This window comes from Manis javanica, chromosome X, assembly GCF_040802235.1.
Source record: "Manis javanica isolate MJ-LG chromosome X, MJ_LKY, whole genome shotgun sequence".
Taxonomy (NCBI): domain Eukaryota; kingdom Metazoa; phylum Chordata; class Mammalia; order Pholidota; family Manidae; genus Manis; species Manis javanica.
Window position 1 is genome coordinate 99073245 of NC_133174.1, and position 15325 is coordinate 99088569.

General features: G+C 42.8%; 1 protein-coding gene across 7 annotated transcripts in view; it reads left to right on the forward strand.

Annotated features, from left to right (window-relative positions):
• The first annotated feature begins 5215 nt into the window (after window positions 1–5215).
• The window catches only part of LOC108395175 (NACHT, LRR and PYD domains-containing protein 12), a 45499-nt gene continuing 35389 nt past the window's right edge, over window positions 5216–15325 (forward strand). For 2 of the 7 annotated variants that reach the window (XM_073227324.1, XM_017657245.3), the window contains exon 1: window positions 5802–5931. Coding sequence is in view for 2 of the 7 variants with exons in the window: in XM_073227323.1 (XP_073083424.1) it covers window positions 5663–5682 (20 nt within the window). In the remaining 5 variants the exon portion in view is untranslated. Of the gene's footprint in view, window positions 5291–5555; window positions 5683–5801; window positions 5932–7327; window positions 10234–15325 lie in introns of those variants that run through there. The other 5 variants (XM_073227325.1, XM_017657247.3, XM_073227323.1 and 2 more) reach the window with 5 other exon arrangements.

Sequence of the window (15325 nt, forward strand, 5' to 3'; positions counted from 1 at the left end):
TCTGAGTCTTTTCCATCTCTCTGGTTTTATCAGGTTAACTCTTTGAGCCCCTTTTAGTGGGCTTTACTGCCTTTATTCTCCCTCCAACTGCTCGTGTCTACCTTTCTGCCTAACAATCCCCCCTTAAGCAGTTGGGATCCAAATCATTGGGGTGAGGGGTGATGACCGCTCTGGCTACTTCCTGCTGTGAGGGACAGTGTGGGCTTTTTGGGTCCTTCTGCTTGCTAACTATCAGGATGGAGGAGATTAGGTCAGTAAGGGTACCCTATCTAGGGGTCTCAGTCACTTGCTATCTGCTGAGGCAAGGGGGACTCAGGCTGGCTGTAGGGGTGTCTATCAAGTGGTCCCATGAAGATGGGTGTGTAGTCATCTGAGGGTATGGGTTGGAATCCTTGTGTCATGACCATCTGCAGTTTGAGTGCTTCTAGGTGAGAAGACACAAATTGGATTGGAAGATTAAGTAAGCATGGTCAAATATGAGAGCTAATACCACTACTCCAAGGACAAGGTCACACCCACCCTGTGAGGGATTTGAGATCTGGCCTAGCCAGGAGGCCTGTGTTTTCCTTTTGGCAGGCTTGTCAAAGAGGTGGATATTTCTTTTGATCTTTTTTAGATTCTCTTCTACTAAACCTGAGGTGTTGACATACAAATGATAGATATCATGAAGTATGGCACTGTGCGCCAGCCTCGGCAGTGAAGACATCTAAGGCTCTCCTATTCTGGAGGACTACTTGCACTAGGGAGTCTGAGGATTTTTGCTGGGCTACTATGGCTGCTACTGTCACTTTCCAGGTGTCTTGTATGACTGGGGATATGTTTCTAATGCTCCTCTCAAGTTCAGGAATCTTTATAAACCAAAAGAGACCGACCATGGAATATTGAGTATCCTAGGCTGTTCATGTCTAATATTGGGTTATCTGTGGCTAGCCTGCTGATACTGGGGGGCTGGGGCACTAGGCTTTTCCCAGTCTGGCACCATAATGACACATCCAGGAAGGAGCCTAGGTTAGGCAGCTGCCCAGAGGTGGGGAAGGAGGTACTGTTAAGAGTCAATACATCAGGGATGGCTGCAATTATTGTGCAGTACTCTTTTCATCCTCTAGTCAGGGTCAAGTACGTTTGTTCCACAAAGGAAGAATAGTCCTGTTCCTGCCAGCGTGACCCCAGTGGACCATCCTTGTAGACAAGCATACTTGTGTGAAGTTAGGAGGCTACTATATTTGGCTAAAATAGAGGGATCCCATGGTCCCCAAGGGTCAAAAGTAGAGGGTAGCACATGCCTGTGAAATCATCATCTACACATAAAGGAGAGACGCTGTCGAAGGATTGCTTGTGGGTATAAGGAATCTGGCAGTGAAGGCTTCTGAAAATGAACTGAAGGAGGGAGGGTAAGATTTGGGATTGTGACATTTGGGATGTCAAGGATTGTCCCTGTCTCAATGAACTATTGACTATGGCCCAAGACTTGCCTGCATAATGCGTGGTGGCATTGTACTTATTGTTGCCCCACCATAACCTTGGAAATATGGCTCCCTGGTGATGGTACAGTTAAGGCTATAGATGTTAAATTCTTCTCCTTCATCAGTGGAGTCCTTTTGGAGTTGTGGTTCCCACTCATGAAAAGTATGATCATACATAAAGGTCACATTACAGAATGAATAGTTGAGGATTCCCAAGAGGGGACTGGTGTCCCAGGAATTACAGAAGCACAGACTAGCTTTTGCAGCTAGGTGATGGACTCTACCTACCTATTCAGTTGGTGTTGGAGTGACCCACTATGGATTTAGGGGTAGCAGACCTCCACCAACTCCATCATTTTTGGTGGTAGTGTAAATTGTATAAGAAAATCTCCAATATTGTGCTGTAGTATTAGCAATAGTTTCTAGGGACATCAGAATGCCCAGAAGATTTACATCATCTTCAAGATTATCTTGGTGGGGTCAGACACAGCAATTGGCTTGGTTGGTTAATTTAGCAACTTTGTTAATTATTGTGGTTAGAGGGTATACAGCTGCCAGGAGAGGGACTAATAAGGTGAGGGTCAATAATAGTAATAATGGCAGGTTTAAGGCCATTTCTTTTCAAGGTTTAAACCCAACAGGGACAGAAATACTGCTGGCCAAAGGAAGGGGGTCCACAATAGCACAGGAGAATAAGGAAAATGACAAGTTTCACTCCCATGGAGACACCAAGGAAGACCCAAGAAACTGGAGTCATGGGGCACTTATCTTAGGTGACTTTTGCTTGAAAAGATACTTTAGATCTTCTACAGGCTCACAGGTTTAACTGGGTCCTTGGGCCTTGTGAGTCTGCACTGCAGGATCTTTCCACAGCTTCACATGAGAATGATGAATCCAGCTGGTGACTCCAGGGACCTTGACAAGTGGGTACCCAAATCAGTAATTCTTCCCAAATAGTTTTCAGTTTATGAACTAGGGTTATTAGTGGCACTGAAAAAGGAAGCCTTTACTGGAGATACAGGGATGATTGTGGAAGCTCTTATCTGACTTGTATAAAGGAGATACTTAGTAAATGCTGGTTTTATAGAAGCATAACCTGATAAGCAGAATGACAAGCAGGCCACTTTGTACATTGTGAAGTTTGTCTTATGTGAACTCCATACCACCACTTGTATATTACCCCTCAGGCCTGTATTGCTGGTTCAGCATTCCCACAACTGCTTCTTGGAAACAGACTCATTGTTTTTTTAAGGCCATTCTCCTTCAAAAGGAACACTTAGAAGGATTAATAAATTAGTTACCAATAATATACTAATGGAGGAGTGTACACAAAATTCACATCCCTACCAACTTCTCGCTCTACCTCTTCCTTGCTTCTCAGAAAACAAGAAAATGTTAACAAGGGCCTTCTAGAAACAATGCTTTTGTTGTCCAACCTGGAGGTGACAAGGCCTGGAAGGCAAGCTTCAGACTTTCAGATTTGGAAGGGTCAGCCAGCAATAAATACTCTGGCAGGCTTCAAGACATATTTTGGGCAAAGAAGAGTCTTTCAAATAACAGAATATAGATGTCAACTCTTTCTTTTGGGCTAGCCTTGTGCACAGAATGCAAAGAGGATCTGCTACTCCTCCAGGCAGACTGAAAGTCCCCCAAAATGGAATTTGGGCTGATTTTCTCTTTGATGTACAGTGGCAGGGAAAAGCCATTATGATCCACATATCTTCTTGTCCAGCTTAAATCCCTCAGTGATAAGGAAGGGTGCTGTGATATACCTGAAATGGGAAATTCACAGCAAGCAGCATTAAGCCCAAGTCCAAGGCCTGACTGATTTGGCAGGTAAAGATAGCTAATCACTTTTAGATTCTAGCAGTTTATTATTTACAGTGAAAGAAAAAGTAGTCAAAGTTTCCTGCTCCTAGTGGTCCTTGTCCCAAACACCAAAAATGATGACACTGAAACAAAAGGGGCCAGAGGACTGCAATGGTAGTCCCATTGTTAGGAAGCCAATTCTTGAGTGAAGCTAAGTGGCTTTAGTGTTTGTAGCTCTCTGAGTCAGGAAGTGTCTCATCTCATCAGAGCTCAGGAGGTGGTAAAGGATGAAAAACTCTCTTGACAGCCTCCCAGGAGTCAGAGGAGATACGGAGGCAGGGGGAGATGGCCTTGAAACAGCTCCTTGCAGTCCTCTCATCCTCTCATGCTCTGGAAGTATCATAGGTGTTCTGCCAAGACACAGAGTAGCTGTGGCTTAAACCTTGGCCTACAGAGTCTATGGTGCCATGGTGGGGCTGTTCTCCTACAGCACCTAGCTGAATGCCCAGGTACCTTCACTTGGGTAAGCAAAAGAAGTGAAGTCAGTATCTGTTGAGGAACTTCCTCTCTCCCTCCTTTATGCTGACCTATTCATGTGCTTTCATTCATCTGAATTTTGGAAGGATTGGGATGGGGTGGGGCAGAGATTTAAAAAATAACGGGACACAAAATAAATTCAGACCCGGCAAAATTCAGTACCAAGGCCAGAGAATCCCAAGGCCCAAATCCTTTGCTATCTCTGGCTTAGTTTTTCAATTACATGAGTAATTTCTAAGGTTCCTTCTAGCTCTAACAGTATGAATTTCCATAAATACAAATTTACTGAATGTAGTGGTAGGAGTCAATCTGCATACCTACCCCAAGAATGTCGGCACATCAGGGCAGATTATCGGAGCCCTAGAACAGAGCAGTGGGTAACATTATTGTTACTTTAGGACTTCCATGAGATTCCCTTTTGGAGTGACTGACTAAACTCTTACATATTTCTATTCACTTGAAGTTCCCATGTCAATCTCCCCCACTTACATGTGCCACCATTATTTTTGAGCTTTCACTTCAGGCTTCTGCCCCTATCCTGCATTACTCACTAATTGTAAAAGATGCAAACATTGCTCTAGCTAGTCACCTCTGAATTTCAAATTTCAGCTGGGCTGTCTTACAACCTTCCATGTGTCCATGTAGGAAATTGCCAAAGACATTCCATTTTCCAAGGGCAGAGCAGCTCACTTGACACAGCAACCAAACAGGGGCCCTATGTGCCAGTTTCCACAAGCCTAGCCGTTCTTCCTCAAACTTCCACAAAGGCACCCCTTACTTGGCAGAGGAGAGGGTCTAGGCATAGCCACTAATTCAAGTTCTCATTCAATTGCTCATTTATTCGTTCATTCAACAAATCATGATAGCCTCTTTTGTCACGTGCTGGAGTTCAGTGACAAAACACACAGTCTCACCCTCATGGGACTCATAATCTAGAGGGGAGACCATCATCAATGAAAGACCATCTTTGTAATAATAGGAGCTATCACTGATTGATTGCTTACAATGTTCCTGACACTATTTTAAGTATTTGAGATGTAGTAACTAGTTTAATCTTTGTAGCAACCCTGTGACGTAAAGCCTATTACTTGCTCCATAGAAGATGAAGAGTTAATCCCCGTGCTGCCATCCAGACCAGGAGATTCCGTGATGCCTGCTTAACTAAAGGAGCTTAAGTCCCAGCACGGAGGAAACGATCCAGCCGGTTGCTCCTGCATTCGGTGTTGACCAGGAAGGATTCCCAGGACTGTGCCAGACACCCTCAAAAATACCCCCGCCGCGGCTTTCCCATCCTCTTCCTTTTTCCCCTTTCCCTCCTACTCCCAGTGACCCCTCACCCCATTTCCAGGCCAGCCCCTCCCTCTGAGCCGCCTTCTCTCTGAGTCATTTCCCCTTCCCCGCCCCAAAGACCTTGGCTCTCTCTCTGAATCCCTTCTCTCTGGCAGGAAGTAGAGGAAGGGCAAACTGGCTTTGGGAACCAGGTGAGCACTTTTCCCAGCAAGGTTGAGAAACGCCCCTCCCCTCCCCTCTCCTCCCCAGCCTCCATTCCGAGGGACCGGAAACCAAGGGAGTTCGTTCTGGCTGAGCGGATGCCTTCCCTTTAGTCTGAAGGCCAGTGTGGGAGGCGCCCCGCCCGGTGTCTCCTGGGATGTGAGGAGGAAAGTGGCGCGGCCCTGTCAGACTGGCCTGCGGGGCGGCCACGGGCTTGGGCGGGGGAAGCTCCGCGCGCTGGGGAGGAGCCTCGCTGCTCGCGAAGCCGAGGGCGGGGGTTAGGGGCGTGAGGAGGGCTGAGCCGGCCCTCGCCTGGAGCCAGCCCTAAGGGAGAGCGGAGAGGGGGAGGCTCCTGAGGATGCATGTGTGCGGGGGTGCTGAGGTATGTGGGGAGACACACGTGTGTGGAAATGCATGTGTGTGCAGGGGCGTGGGGAGAGGTGTGTGCGCGCGCGTGTGTGTAGGCGCACGTGAAGTTTAGCGAATGCGTGCGGTGCGTGCGTGTGGGGGCGCATGCGTGGGGGTACGTGCGTGGGGCGTCCGTGCGTGTAGGCGTGCATGGAGGAGAGGAGAACGGAGTGGAAGGCTGACTGGCGACGGGGGTGGGACTGACACTCGGTGCGGGACTGAGGTAAAGATGTAAGAGAAGCGATGACAGAGTTTAAAGCCTCGATTCTTACCTTTATTTTTTGAGGTGCGGGTGGAGGGTGGACATTATCTATTTGAAAAATCTGTGGAAAACTATTGATCATCTCCTCCCGAAACAAAAACTAAAACTAAAACACACGGTTTGCATGTAAGCATCGAGGGTTCGTGGGCCCGCGGGTGGCCGTCCGTAGACCCCAGATTATGGCTTAAAGCAGGGAGGAACCCCAAATAGGTTGCTTTGGTATTTGACATTGTGTCTTTTCGATTCTGTGAGGGGAGACATGGAACAGGTGACTAAGCTGTTGCCTACTCTTTCTGCGGGTCCGTATCCTGGGCTTGGTGTGGCTCTGCGGCCAGGTTTGCTGTTCTTCTGGGACATGGTACTCTCCGATTGCGGTGGTAAAACGGAATCACTGCCCAGTGTACGACTGACTGCAAGAGGGGGCCCCATGGCCTTCCCCATAAGGCTGGGGTTCTATGTATTGCAACAAGGCCCCTCCCTGAGCCACCCGCCAAGGGCACTAGCCTCAGGTCTGCTGGTCAGCTCCTTGCGAAGGTTGGAACGGAGTGGTTAGGTCCTTGTCTGAGCCTCCCTCTCCCTGCCCCCACCGAAAGTCTCAACAGCCTGTGTGTAGTGTGGGGAGTATGACTCTAAGGTTGGCACTTCGTTGGTAAGTGATTAGGAGGAGACCCATGGACTTGGGTTCTGAATCCATCCTTACCATTAACAAACTGTGACCTGAAGTAATTTTCCCAATCTTCCTGTGCTTCACTTTTCTCATTTATAAAATAGAATAGTAGCTCACAGCCTTGTTGGGAGTGGAAATAAGACTACAATAGATTCTCAGCACATAAAAGCAGTTAATAAATAGCAGCATACCTAGAATTTTTAATTATCTAATAATATATATAATATATAACATATAACATATATGTCCAGATAAAGTAAAATTTTATTATATATATGGATATATATACATAAAAATTTATTATAATATATCAAGATAAAGTAAAAATTTTATTCTAAAATAATGGATTAAACTGCTGATTTTTTGTTTTTTTTTTATTAAGGTATTATTGACATACACTCTTATGAAGGTTTCACATGAAAAAACAATGTGGTTATTACATTCCCCCCATACCCCATTCCAGTTACAACCCATCAGTGTAGTAAGATGCCACAGAGTCACTATTTGCCTGCTCTGTGCTACACTGTCTTTCCCATTATCCCACACACAACATGTATGCCAATCATAATACTCCTCAATCCCCTTCTCCCTCCTTCCCTCCCTCCCTCCCTCACCCCTTCCCTTTGGTAACCGCTAGTCTCATCTTGGAGTCTGTGAGTCTGTTGCTGTTTTGTTCTTTCAGCTTTTCTTCGTTGTTAATACTCCACGAATGAGGGAAATCATTTGGTACTTGTCTTTCTCCGCCTGGCTTATTTCACTGAGCATAATATCCTCCAGCTCCATCCATGTTGTTGCAAATGGTAGGATTTGTTTCTTTCTTATGGCTGAATAGTATTCCATTGTGTATGTATATGAACCACCTCTTCTTTATCCATTCATCTACTGATGGACACTTAGGTTGCTTCCATTTCTTGGCTATCGTAAATAGTGCTGCAATAAACATAAGGGTGCATATATCTTTTTGAATCTGAGAAATATATTCTTTGGGTAAATTCCAAGGAGTAGAATTCTTGGGTCAAATAGTATCTCTATTTTTAGCTTTTTGAGGAACCTCCATATTGCTTCCCACAATGGTTGAACTAGTTTACATTCCCACCAGCAGTGTAGGAAGGTTCCCCTTTCTCTGCATCCTCACCAGCATTTGTTGTTACTAGTCTTTTTGATGTTGGCCATCCTAACTGGTGTGAGGTGATATCTCATTGTGGTTTTAATTTGCATTTCCCTGATAAATAGCGATATGGAGCATCTTTTCATGTGCCTGTTGGCCATCTGAATTTCTTCTTTGGAGAATTGTCTGTTCATATCCTCTGCCCATTTTTTAATCAGGTTATTTGCTTTTTGGGTGTTGAAGCATGTGAGTTCTTTATATATTTTGGATGTTAACCCCTTGTCAGATATGTCGTTTACAAATATATTCTGACATACCTTTGGATTCCTTTTTGTTCTGTTGATGGTGTCTTTTGCTGTACAGAAGCTTTTTAGTTTGATGTACTCCCTCCCATGTTCATTTTTGCTTTTGTTTTCCTTGCTCGAGATGCATTCAGGAAAAACTTGCTCATGTTTATATTCAGGAGATTTTTGCCTATGTTGTCTACTAAGAGTTTTATGGTTTCATGACTTACATTCAGGCCTCTTCAAGGTCAACGGGGTGAGGATCTGCCTCACCTCTGTTGGCCCCCAGGTTCTCTCCTGATGACCCCTCTGTGACTGCCTATCTTAGGTTCTTTCCTTGAGGAATCTTACCCATCTCTGGCTAACCAGTCATCTTCCATGGCCAAGCAGGGTGATGTGAGGCAAGTGAGTGAAAGAGAAGCAGCATCCTTTGAGAGGGTCAGTTTTCTGTCTCCTTGGTTGTTTATGCCTCCATGGCCTCCATGCCCAGCGCCTACCTTGTGGTTCCCTCGCCAGCCGGTGGAGCCCTAGCTTAGACAATATATTTTGGGGTACTCAGGCTATTTATTCCCTTTGGAACAGCAGAGTTTGGTTTGTGAAGGAAGGAAAAAGTTACAGTATCAGTAATAGAAAAAAGGTGAAAAGATTAGAAGTTTTCAGAGAACTGAAAGCTTTCCCCTCTCATTTTGAAATTGAAGCCATAGTTGTTGTAGGTTAAGTTGGTCTGTGTAGCTTCTTTTCTTGAACGTTTGCCAATCAACTAATATAAAAACAAAACAATTATCGCAAATACCAAAGCAAGCAAATACCAGAGGGTATGTTTTAACATATTAAAAGGATTGAAGCCTATAAGATGTTCCAGAACTTGTTTTGCTAGATCTCAGGAATCTATCATATCCAATTGAGCATTTTGAATGTCTAATATTTTGTGATGCAAATTATGTAAATCAAGGCTAAGGTTCATATAGTGCTGTACTCGTAGGAGATGGCTATGAGTTTTGTGCCATTTCCACTGAGAATTGTTATAAGGTGCATTGGTTACATGGATGCTTTTAAATGCAGCATGGCATCGAAGCCATAACTGCCATTGGAAGGATTCCACTTCATTGCCTATAGCCAACATTGTACTTTCTAAGGTAGCAAGTTGGCTCTCTATCTTTAAATCAATGTCTTCCTGAGTTTTTAGAGCTTGAGAGATGTTATGAGCCAATTGATTAACAAATTGGGCAGTGTGTATAGATTGTGAGAGATCCACAGCTGAAGTAACACCATGATGAGGATGGAAATAGCAGCCACTAATCCAGCAATTGTAAGTCCAATAGCTCTCTGGCTTTTGGAGAGTTCATTTTTCATTTCTATAAGGGCTTGTGTTCCTGGGTCATCATACTATGGTTCAGGTAGATTAGATGGTAACATAATATATGGTGGTTGGGAAAGAACTAAGATATTTTCCCCTTTGTTCTAGGTAGACACACATGTGGTTAGATTACAATTTGTACAGGTAATATGATATAGATTTCCTTGAAAAGAGACACTAAAAGGTCATACAAGCAGCCCATATGGGGGTTGTATGCAGGTTCATACTCCATAAGGATGCATAAGATGTGAGGCACTTGAAGAGGGTGAAGAAAAGTTAACATCGTCTGTGGTGGCCCAAATACACCAGAGCTCACATTGCATCTTGTGCTGTGAGGTGGTAAAAATGGGTGATATATATTCTCCAGGTGTCATTCATTTTGAACAGGTCCAGTTAAGCGATGGGACCAGTTGTATACTAATTCTGAGGTTGTATAGTAATTCTAAGTTTGCGTTGGGCAGCCAGAGGGTGAGCATAGTCTACCCAGCAGACGAATTTTTCCAATTCTACATTGGTAGTATTTGCACAGTAAGGTAAAGGAGGATGAGTTGGGGCTACAACAATGGTGGTGGCTGGTAGCCCTACAAAAGAAACAGCGGATATGTATTGTCAAGGGCCCAGGGCCCAGTAATGGTGGCTACTTGGCCACCTCCTGCAGCAGTTTTGGTTACATGTCCTAGCAACAAGCATCCATCCATGGGTTGGTAGGCTCCACATAAAGGAGGATCCACCATCTGTCCAGAATAATTAAATAATGCTAATTGCTGCCAGCACAGTCCATCTCGTCCTTGGCGTCCTTCCAGAATCCAGGAGTCATTTACAGATTGGTACCGACTCATCACCGCAGGTAATTGGGTGTAATACTGGAGCATTTGGATAAAAAGTCCAATAGGTCTCTCCGTGCACTACTCCCACCTGGGTGGCAATGATAACTAACATTGCTAAGGACAGCTTATCAGGCATCAGAGTCAGATCCTGTTGGTTGATCATTGCCTTTCCCTCCTGAGTCAGCCTCTTGAGCTGTTTCCACGTCAGAGGATGGGTTCTCTGCATTTGTTGTGATGTTGGGTTTGAGGGAGGCAGACTTCTGGGGTGGTCCTCATCCTCATCCCATGAGTCGATTGCTTCATGATGATATTTGACCAGTCATTCAGGGAGCCAGTGAGGACCTGTAGCAGACTTTGGGAAAACACAAACATGACCTCTCCCCCAGATAAGTACAGGGTCAGGTCCTTGTCAAAGATCCGTGAGGGGGTCTTTCCATCTGACCACAGCAAATTTCTTGTTTTGAGGTGTCCAAAATCTGTCTGCTGCTGTGAGGCCTTGCTTGTCTACTGAAAGAAAATTTAATGTGAATAGGGCAAGGTTTAATTGGTTTGCGGCGGAGGTCCCATATTTTCCCCCTTTTGATTAAATAATTGATTTTAAAGTGTGAGGTGGGCTCTTTCTACCATCTCTTGACCTTGAGGGTTATAAGGAATTCCTGTGATGTGTTGAATTTGAAAGGTAGAACAGAAATGTTGGAAAGCTTGTCCAGTGTAGGCCCATTATCAGTTTTTATAATTTTAGGAATGCCCATGATGGAGAATGCATGCAGACAATGGGAAATAACATGTTTACTGGCTTCTCCCGATCAAGGGGAAGTACATATGAAGCCAGAGTAAATATCAAGAGAAACATGAACAAAAGGTGTATTTTTTTTCATTTCATTTTTATACTTGATTTATATGTGAATCCCACATTTCTCCCTTATTTGTTTTTAATAAAATGCTGAAGTGGTAGGTAGATGCAAGATAAAGGTAGAAAACATAATTTAGTGCTGTAAGAGGGCAAATGTAGATGATCAGGTGTGTGCCTATAGACTAAGTATTAGTCCAAGCTAGACAAGGGCAACAAAACATCCACAGATGCAGAAGATTTCTCTCAAAACAGGGGGCTGAGGTTCTAAGCCTCACCTCTGTTGATCCCCAATTTCTCACCTGATGGCCCCCCTGCGACTGTGCCTGTCTTAGGTTGTTCCTCCCTTGAGGAATCTTACCCGTCTCTGGCTAACCAGCCGTCTTCCAGGGCCATACAGGGAAATGTAAAGTTGGTAAGTGAGAGAGAAGCAATATTCTTTGAAAAGGTTAGCTTTTTACTTCTTTGCAGATTTATGCCCTGTGGCTTCTATGCCCAGCTTTTGTCTTGAGGTATCTTTACCACTTGGAAGAATTATGATACTCGGTAATTTTCGATATGAGGCATGAATTCTACTAAAGGGTTGTAATTAGGAAGGAAGAAGAAAAGCTATAGAAGTAGCAGACAGAAGAAAACATGGGAAGATTGATTATTTCTTTGACATAACTTCTTGTAGAGTAACATAAGCATGTATAGGTTTTAACAAACTACTAATTAAATTGTGTACACACATTAACAGAATAGCAATACAGATAAATAACAAAAGGAGACCTACAATTACCAGCCATATCCAGTGAAACCAAGAAAACCAGTTAGGTACTCTAGGCATGTGTGAAAACTTATCAATAATATGATGGATATTGTCTAACTGAATTTGAATAGTTTGAGAAAAATCAGACAAATTAAAACAACACATTCCTGGGAACTGTTCACATTCCATATGTTCTTTTAACAATAGATAGTCTATAGTCGCACGATTTTAGAGCACTGCAACTTGCACTTCTCCTAATTCTTGGCTGAATTCTGACAATATAGATCCAGTCAAATTTGTTGTTTTACTGTATGCACAGGCCAGCTTAGATATCTCCTTCTTCATTCCAATGGCAAGTCCAGGAGCCGGTGGGATGAATGCAGCTACACCTGCAACAGCACCAGGATCTTTGTTGAAGTTTTTTGATGATCATCTTCTGGAATGACTCTTCCAGAGGATGTTGATGTTGGAAGTTCTTCTTCATATCGTATCTTAATTCATTTTCAGGGTAGCCAAATTAGGCTTTGATCCTCTGTATAAACACAAACAAACCCTTTGCCCACACTTTGATATGACCTTTATACCATTGTGAAGAACCTATTGGAGATCACCACACAGGAACTGCTTTTTTTTTTTTAAGAGAAAGAAATATTATCAGAAAAATGTATCCATAGCTGATCATCCGACACCCTTTAAAAGATCAAAATTAAGGATATGTAAAGCATGCATTAATCGTTGATTTGCAGTTAATTTTATCCTATCAGGGAATAATCCCCCCTTTTTTGTTATTAATCTACAATTTCATGAAGAATATTATGTTTACTAGGCTCTCCCCTACACCAAGTCCCCCCCCCAAACCCCATTACAGTCACTGTCCATCAGCATAGCAAAATGTAGAATCTCTCCTTGTCTTCTCTGTGTTGCACAGTCCTCCCCTTTCCCCCACCCCCAACATTATACATGCTAATCATAATACCCCCTTTCTTCTTCCCCACCCTGATCCCGCCCTACCCTCCCATTCTCCCAGTCTCTTTCCCTTTGGTAACTGTTAGTCCCTTCTTGGGTTCTGTGATTCTGCTGCTGTTTTGTTCCTTCAGTTTTTCCTTTGTTCTTATACTCCACAGATGAGTGAAATCATTTGGTATTTGTCTTTGCTTGGCTTATTTCACTGAGCATAATACCCTCTAGCTCCATCCATGTTGTTGCAAATGGTAGGATTTGTTTTCTTCTTATGGCTGAATAATATTCCATTGAGTATATGTACCACATCTTCTTTATCCATTCATCTACTGATGGACACTTAGGTTGATTCCATATCTTGGCTTTTGTAAATAGTGCAGCGATAAATATAGGGGTGTATCTGTCTTTTTCAAACTGGAGTGCTGCATTCTTAGGGTAGGTTCCTAGAAGTGGAATTCCTGGGTCAAATGGTAAGTCCATTTTGAGCATTTTGAGGAACCTCCATACTGCTTTCCACAATGGTTGAACTAATTTACATTCCCACCAGCAGTGTAGGAGGGTTCCCCTTTCTCCACAACCTCACCAACATTTGTTGTTGTTTGTCTTTTGGATGGTAGCCATCCTTACTGGTGTGAGGTGATATCTCATTGTGGTTTTAATTTGCATTTCTCTGATAACTAGCGATGTGGAGCATCTTTTCATGTGTCTGTTGGCCATCTGAATTTCTTTTTTGGAGAACTGTCTGTTCAGTTCCTCTGCCCATTTTTTAATTGGATTATTTGCTTTTTGTTTGTTGAGGTGCATGAGCTCTTTATATATTTTGGATGTCAAGCCTTTATCGGATCTGTCATTTACAAATATATTTTCCCATACTGTAGGGTACCTTATTGTTCTATTGATGGTGTCTTTTGCTGTACAGAAGCTTTTCAGCTTGATATAGTTCCACTTGTTCATTTTTGCTTTTGTTTCCGTTGCCCAGGGAGATATGTTCATGAAGAAGTTGCTCATGTTTATGTCCAAGAGATTTTTGCCTATATTTTTTTCTAAGAGTTTTATGGTTTCATGACTTACATTCAGGTCTTTGATCCATTTCGAATTTACTTTTGTGTATGGGGTTAGACATTGGTCCAGTTTCATTCTCTTGCATGTAGCTGTCCAGTTTTGTCAGCACCATCTGATGAAGAGATTCTCATTTCCCCATTGTATGTCCATGGCTCCTTTATCAAATATTAATTGACCATATATGTTTGTGTTAATGTCTGGAGTCTCTAATCTGTTCCACTGGTCTGTGGCTCTGTTCTTGTACCAATACCAAATTGTCTTAATTACTATGGCTTTGTAGTTCAGCTTGAAGTTGGGGAGTGAGATCCCTCCCACTTTATTCTTCTTTCTCAGGATTGCTTTGGCTATTCGGGGTCGTTGGTGTTTCCATATGAATTTTTGAACAATTTGTTCTGGTTTGTTGAAGAATATTGCTGGTAATTTGATAGGGATTGCATCAAATATATATATTGCTTTGGGCAGGATGGCCATTTTGACTATATTAATTCTTACTAGCCAAGAGCATGGGATGAGTTTCCATTTGTTAGTGTCCTCTTTAATTTCTCTTAAGAGTGTCTTGTAGTTTTCAGGGTAGAGGTCTTTTACTTCATTGGTTACATTTATTCCCAGGTATTTTATTCTATTTGATGCAATTGTGAATGGAATTGTTTTCCTGATTTCTCTTTCTATTGGTTCATTGTTAGTGTATAGGAAGGCCACAGATTTCTGTGTGTTAATTTTGTATCCTGCAACTTTGCTGTATTCCAATATCAGTTCTAGTAGTTTTGGAGTGGAGTCTTTAGGGTTTTTTATGTACAATATCATGTCATCTGCAAATAGTGACAGTTTAAATTCTTCTTTACCAATCTGGATTCCTTGTATTTCTTTGTTTTGTCTAATTGCCGTGGCTAGGACCTCCAGTACTATGTTAAATAACAGTGGGGAGAGTGGCATCCCTGTCTTGTTCCCGATCTCAGAGGAAAAGCTTTCAGCTTCTCACTGTTCAGTATGATGTTGTCTGTGGGTTTATCATATATGGCCTTTATTATGTTGAGGTACTTGCCCTCTATGCCCATTTTGCTGAGAGTTTTTATCATGAATGGATGTTGAATTTTGTCGAATGCTTTTCAGCATCTATGGAGATGATCATGTGGTTTTTGTCCTTTTTGTTGATGTGGTGGATGATGTTGATGGATTTTCAAATGTTGTACCATCCTTGCATCCCTGGGATGAATCCCACTTGGTCATGGTGTATGATCCTTTTGATATATTTTTGAATTCTGTTTGCTAATATTTTGTTGAATATTTTTGCATCTACATTCATCAGGGATATTGGTCTGTAATTTTCTTTTTTGGTGGGGTCTTTGACTGGTTTTGGTATTAGTGTGATGTTGGCGTCATAGAATGAGTTTGGGAATATTCCCTCGTCTTCTATTTTTTGGAAAACTTTAAGAATGGGTATTATGTCTTCTCTGTATGTCTGATAATATTCCATGGTAAATCCGTCTGT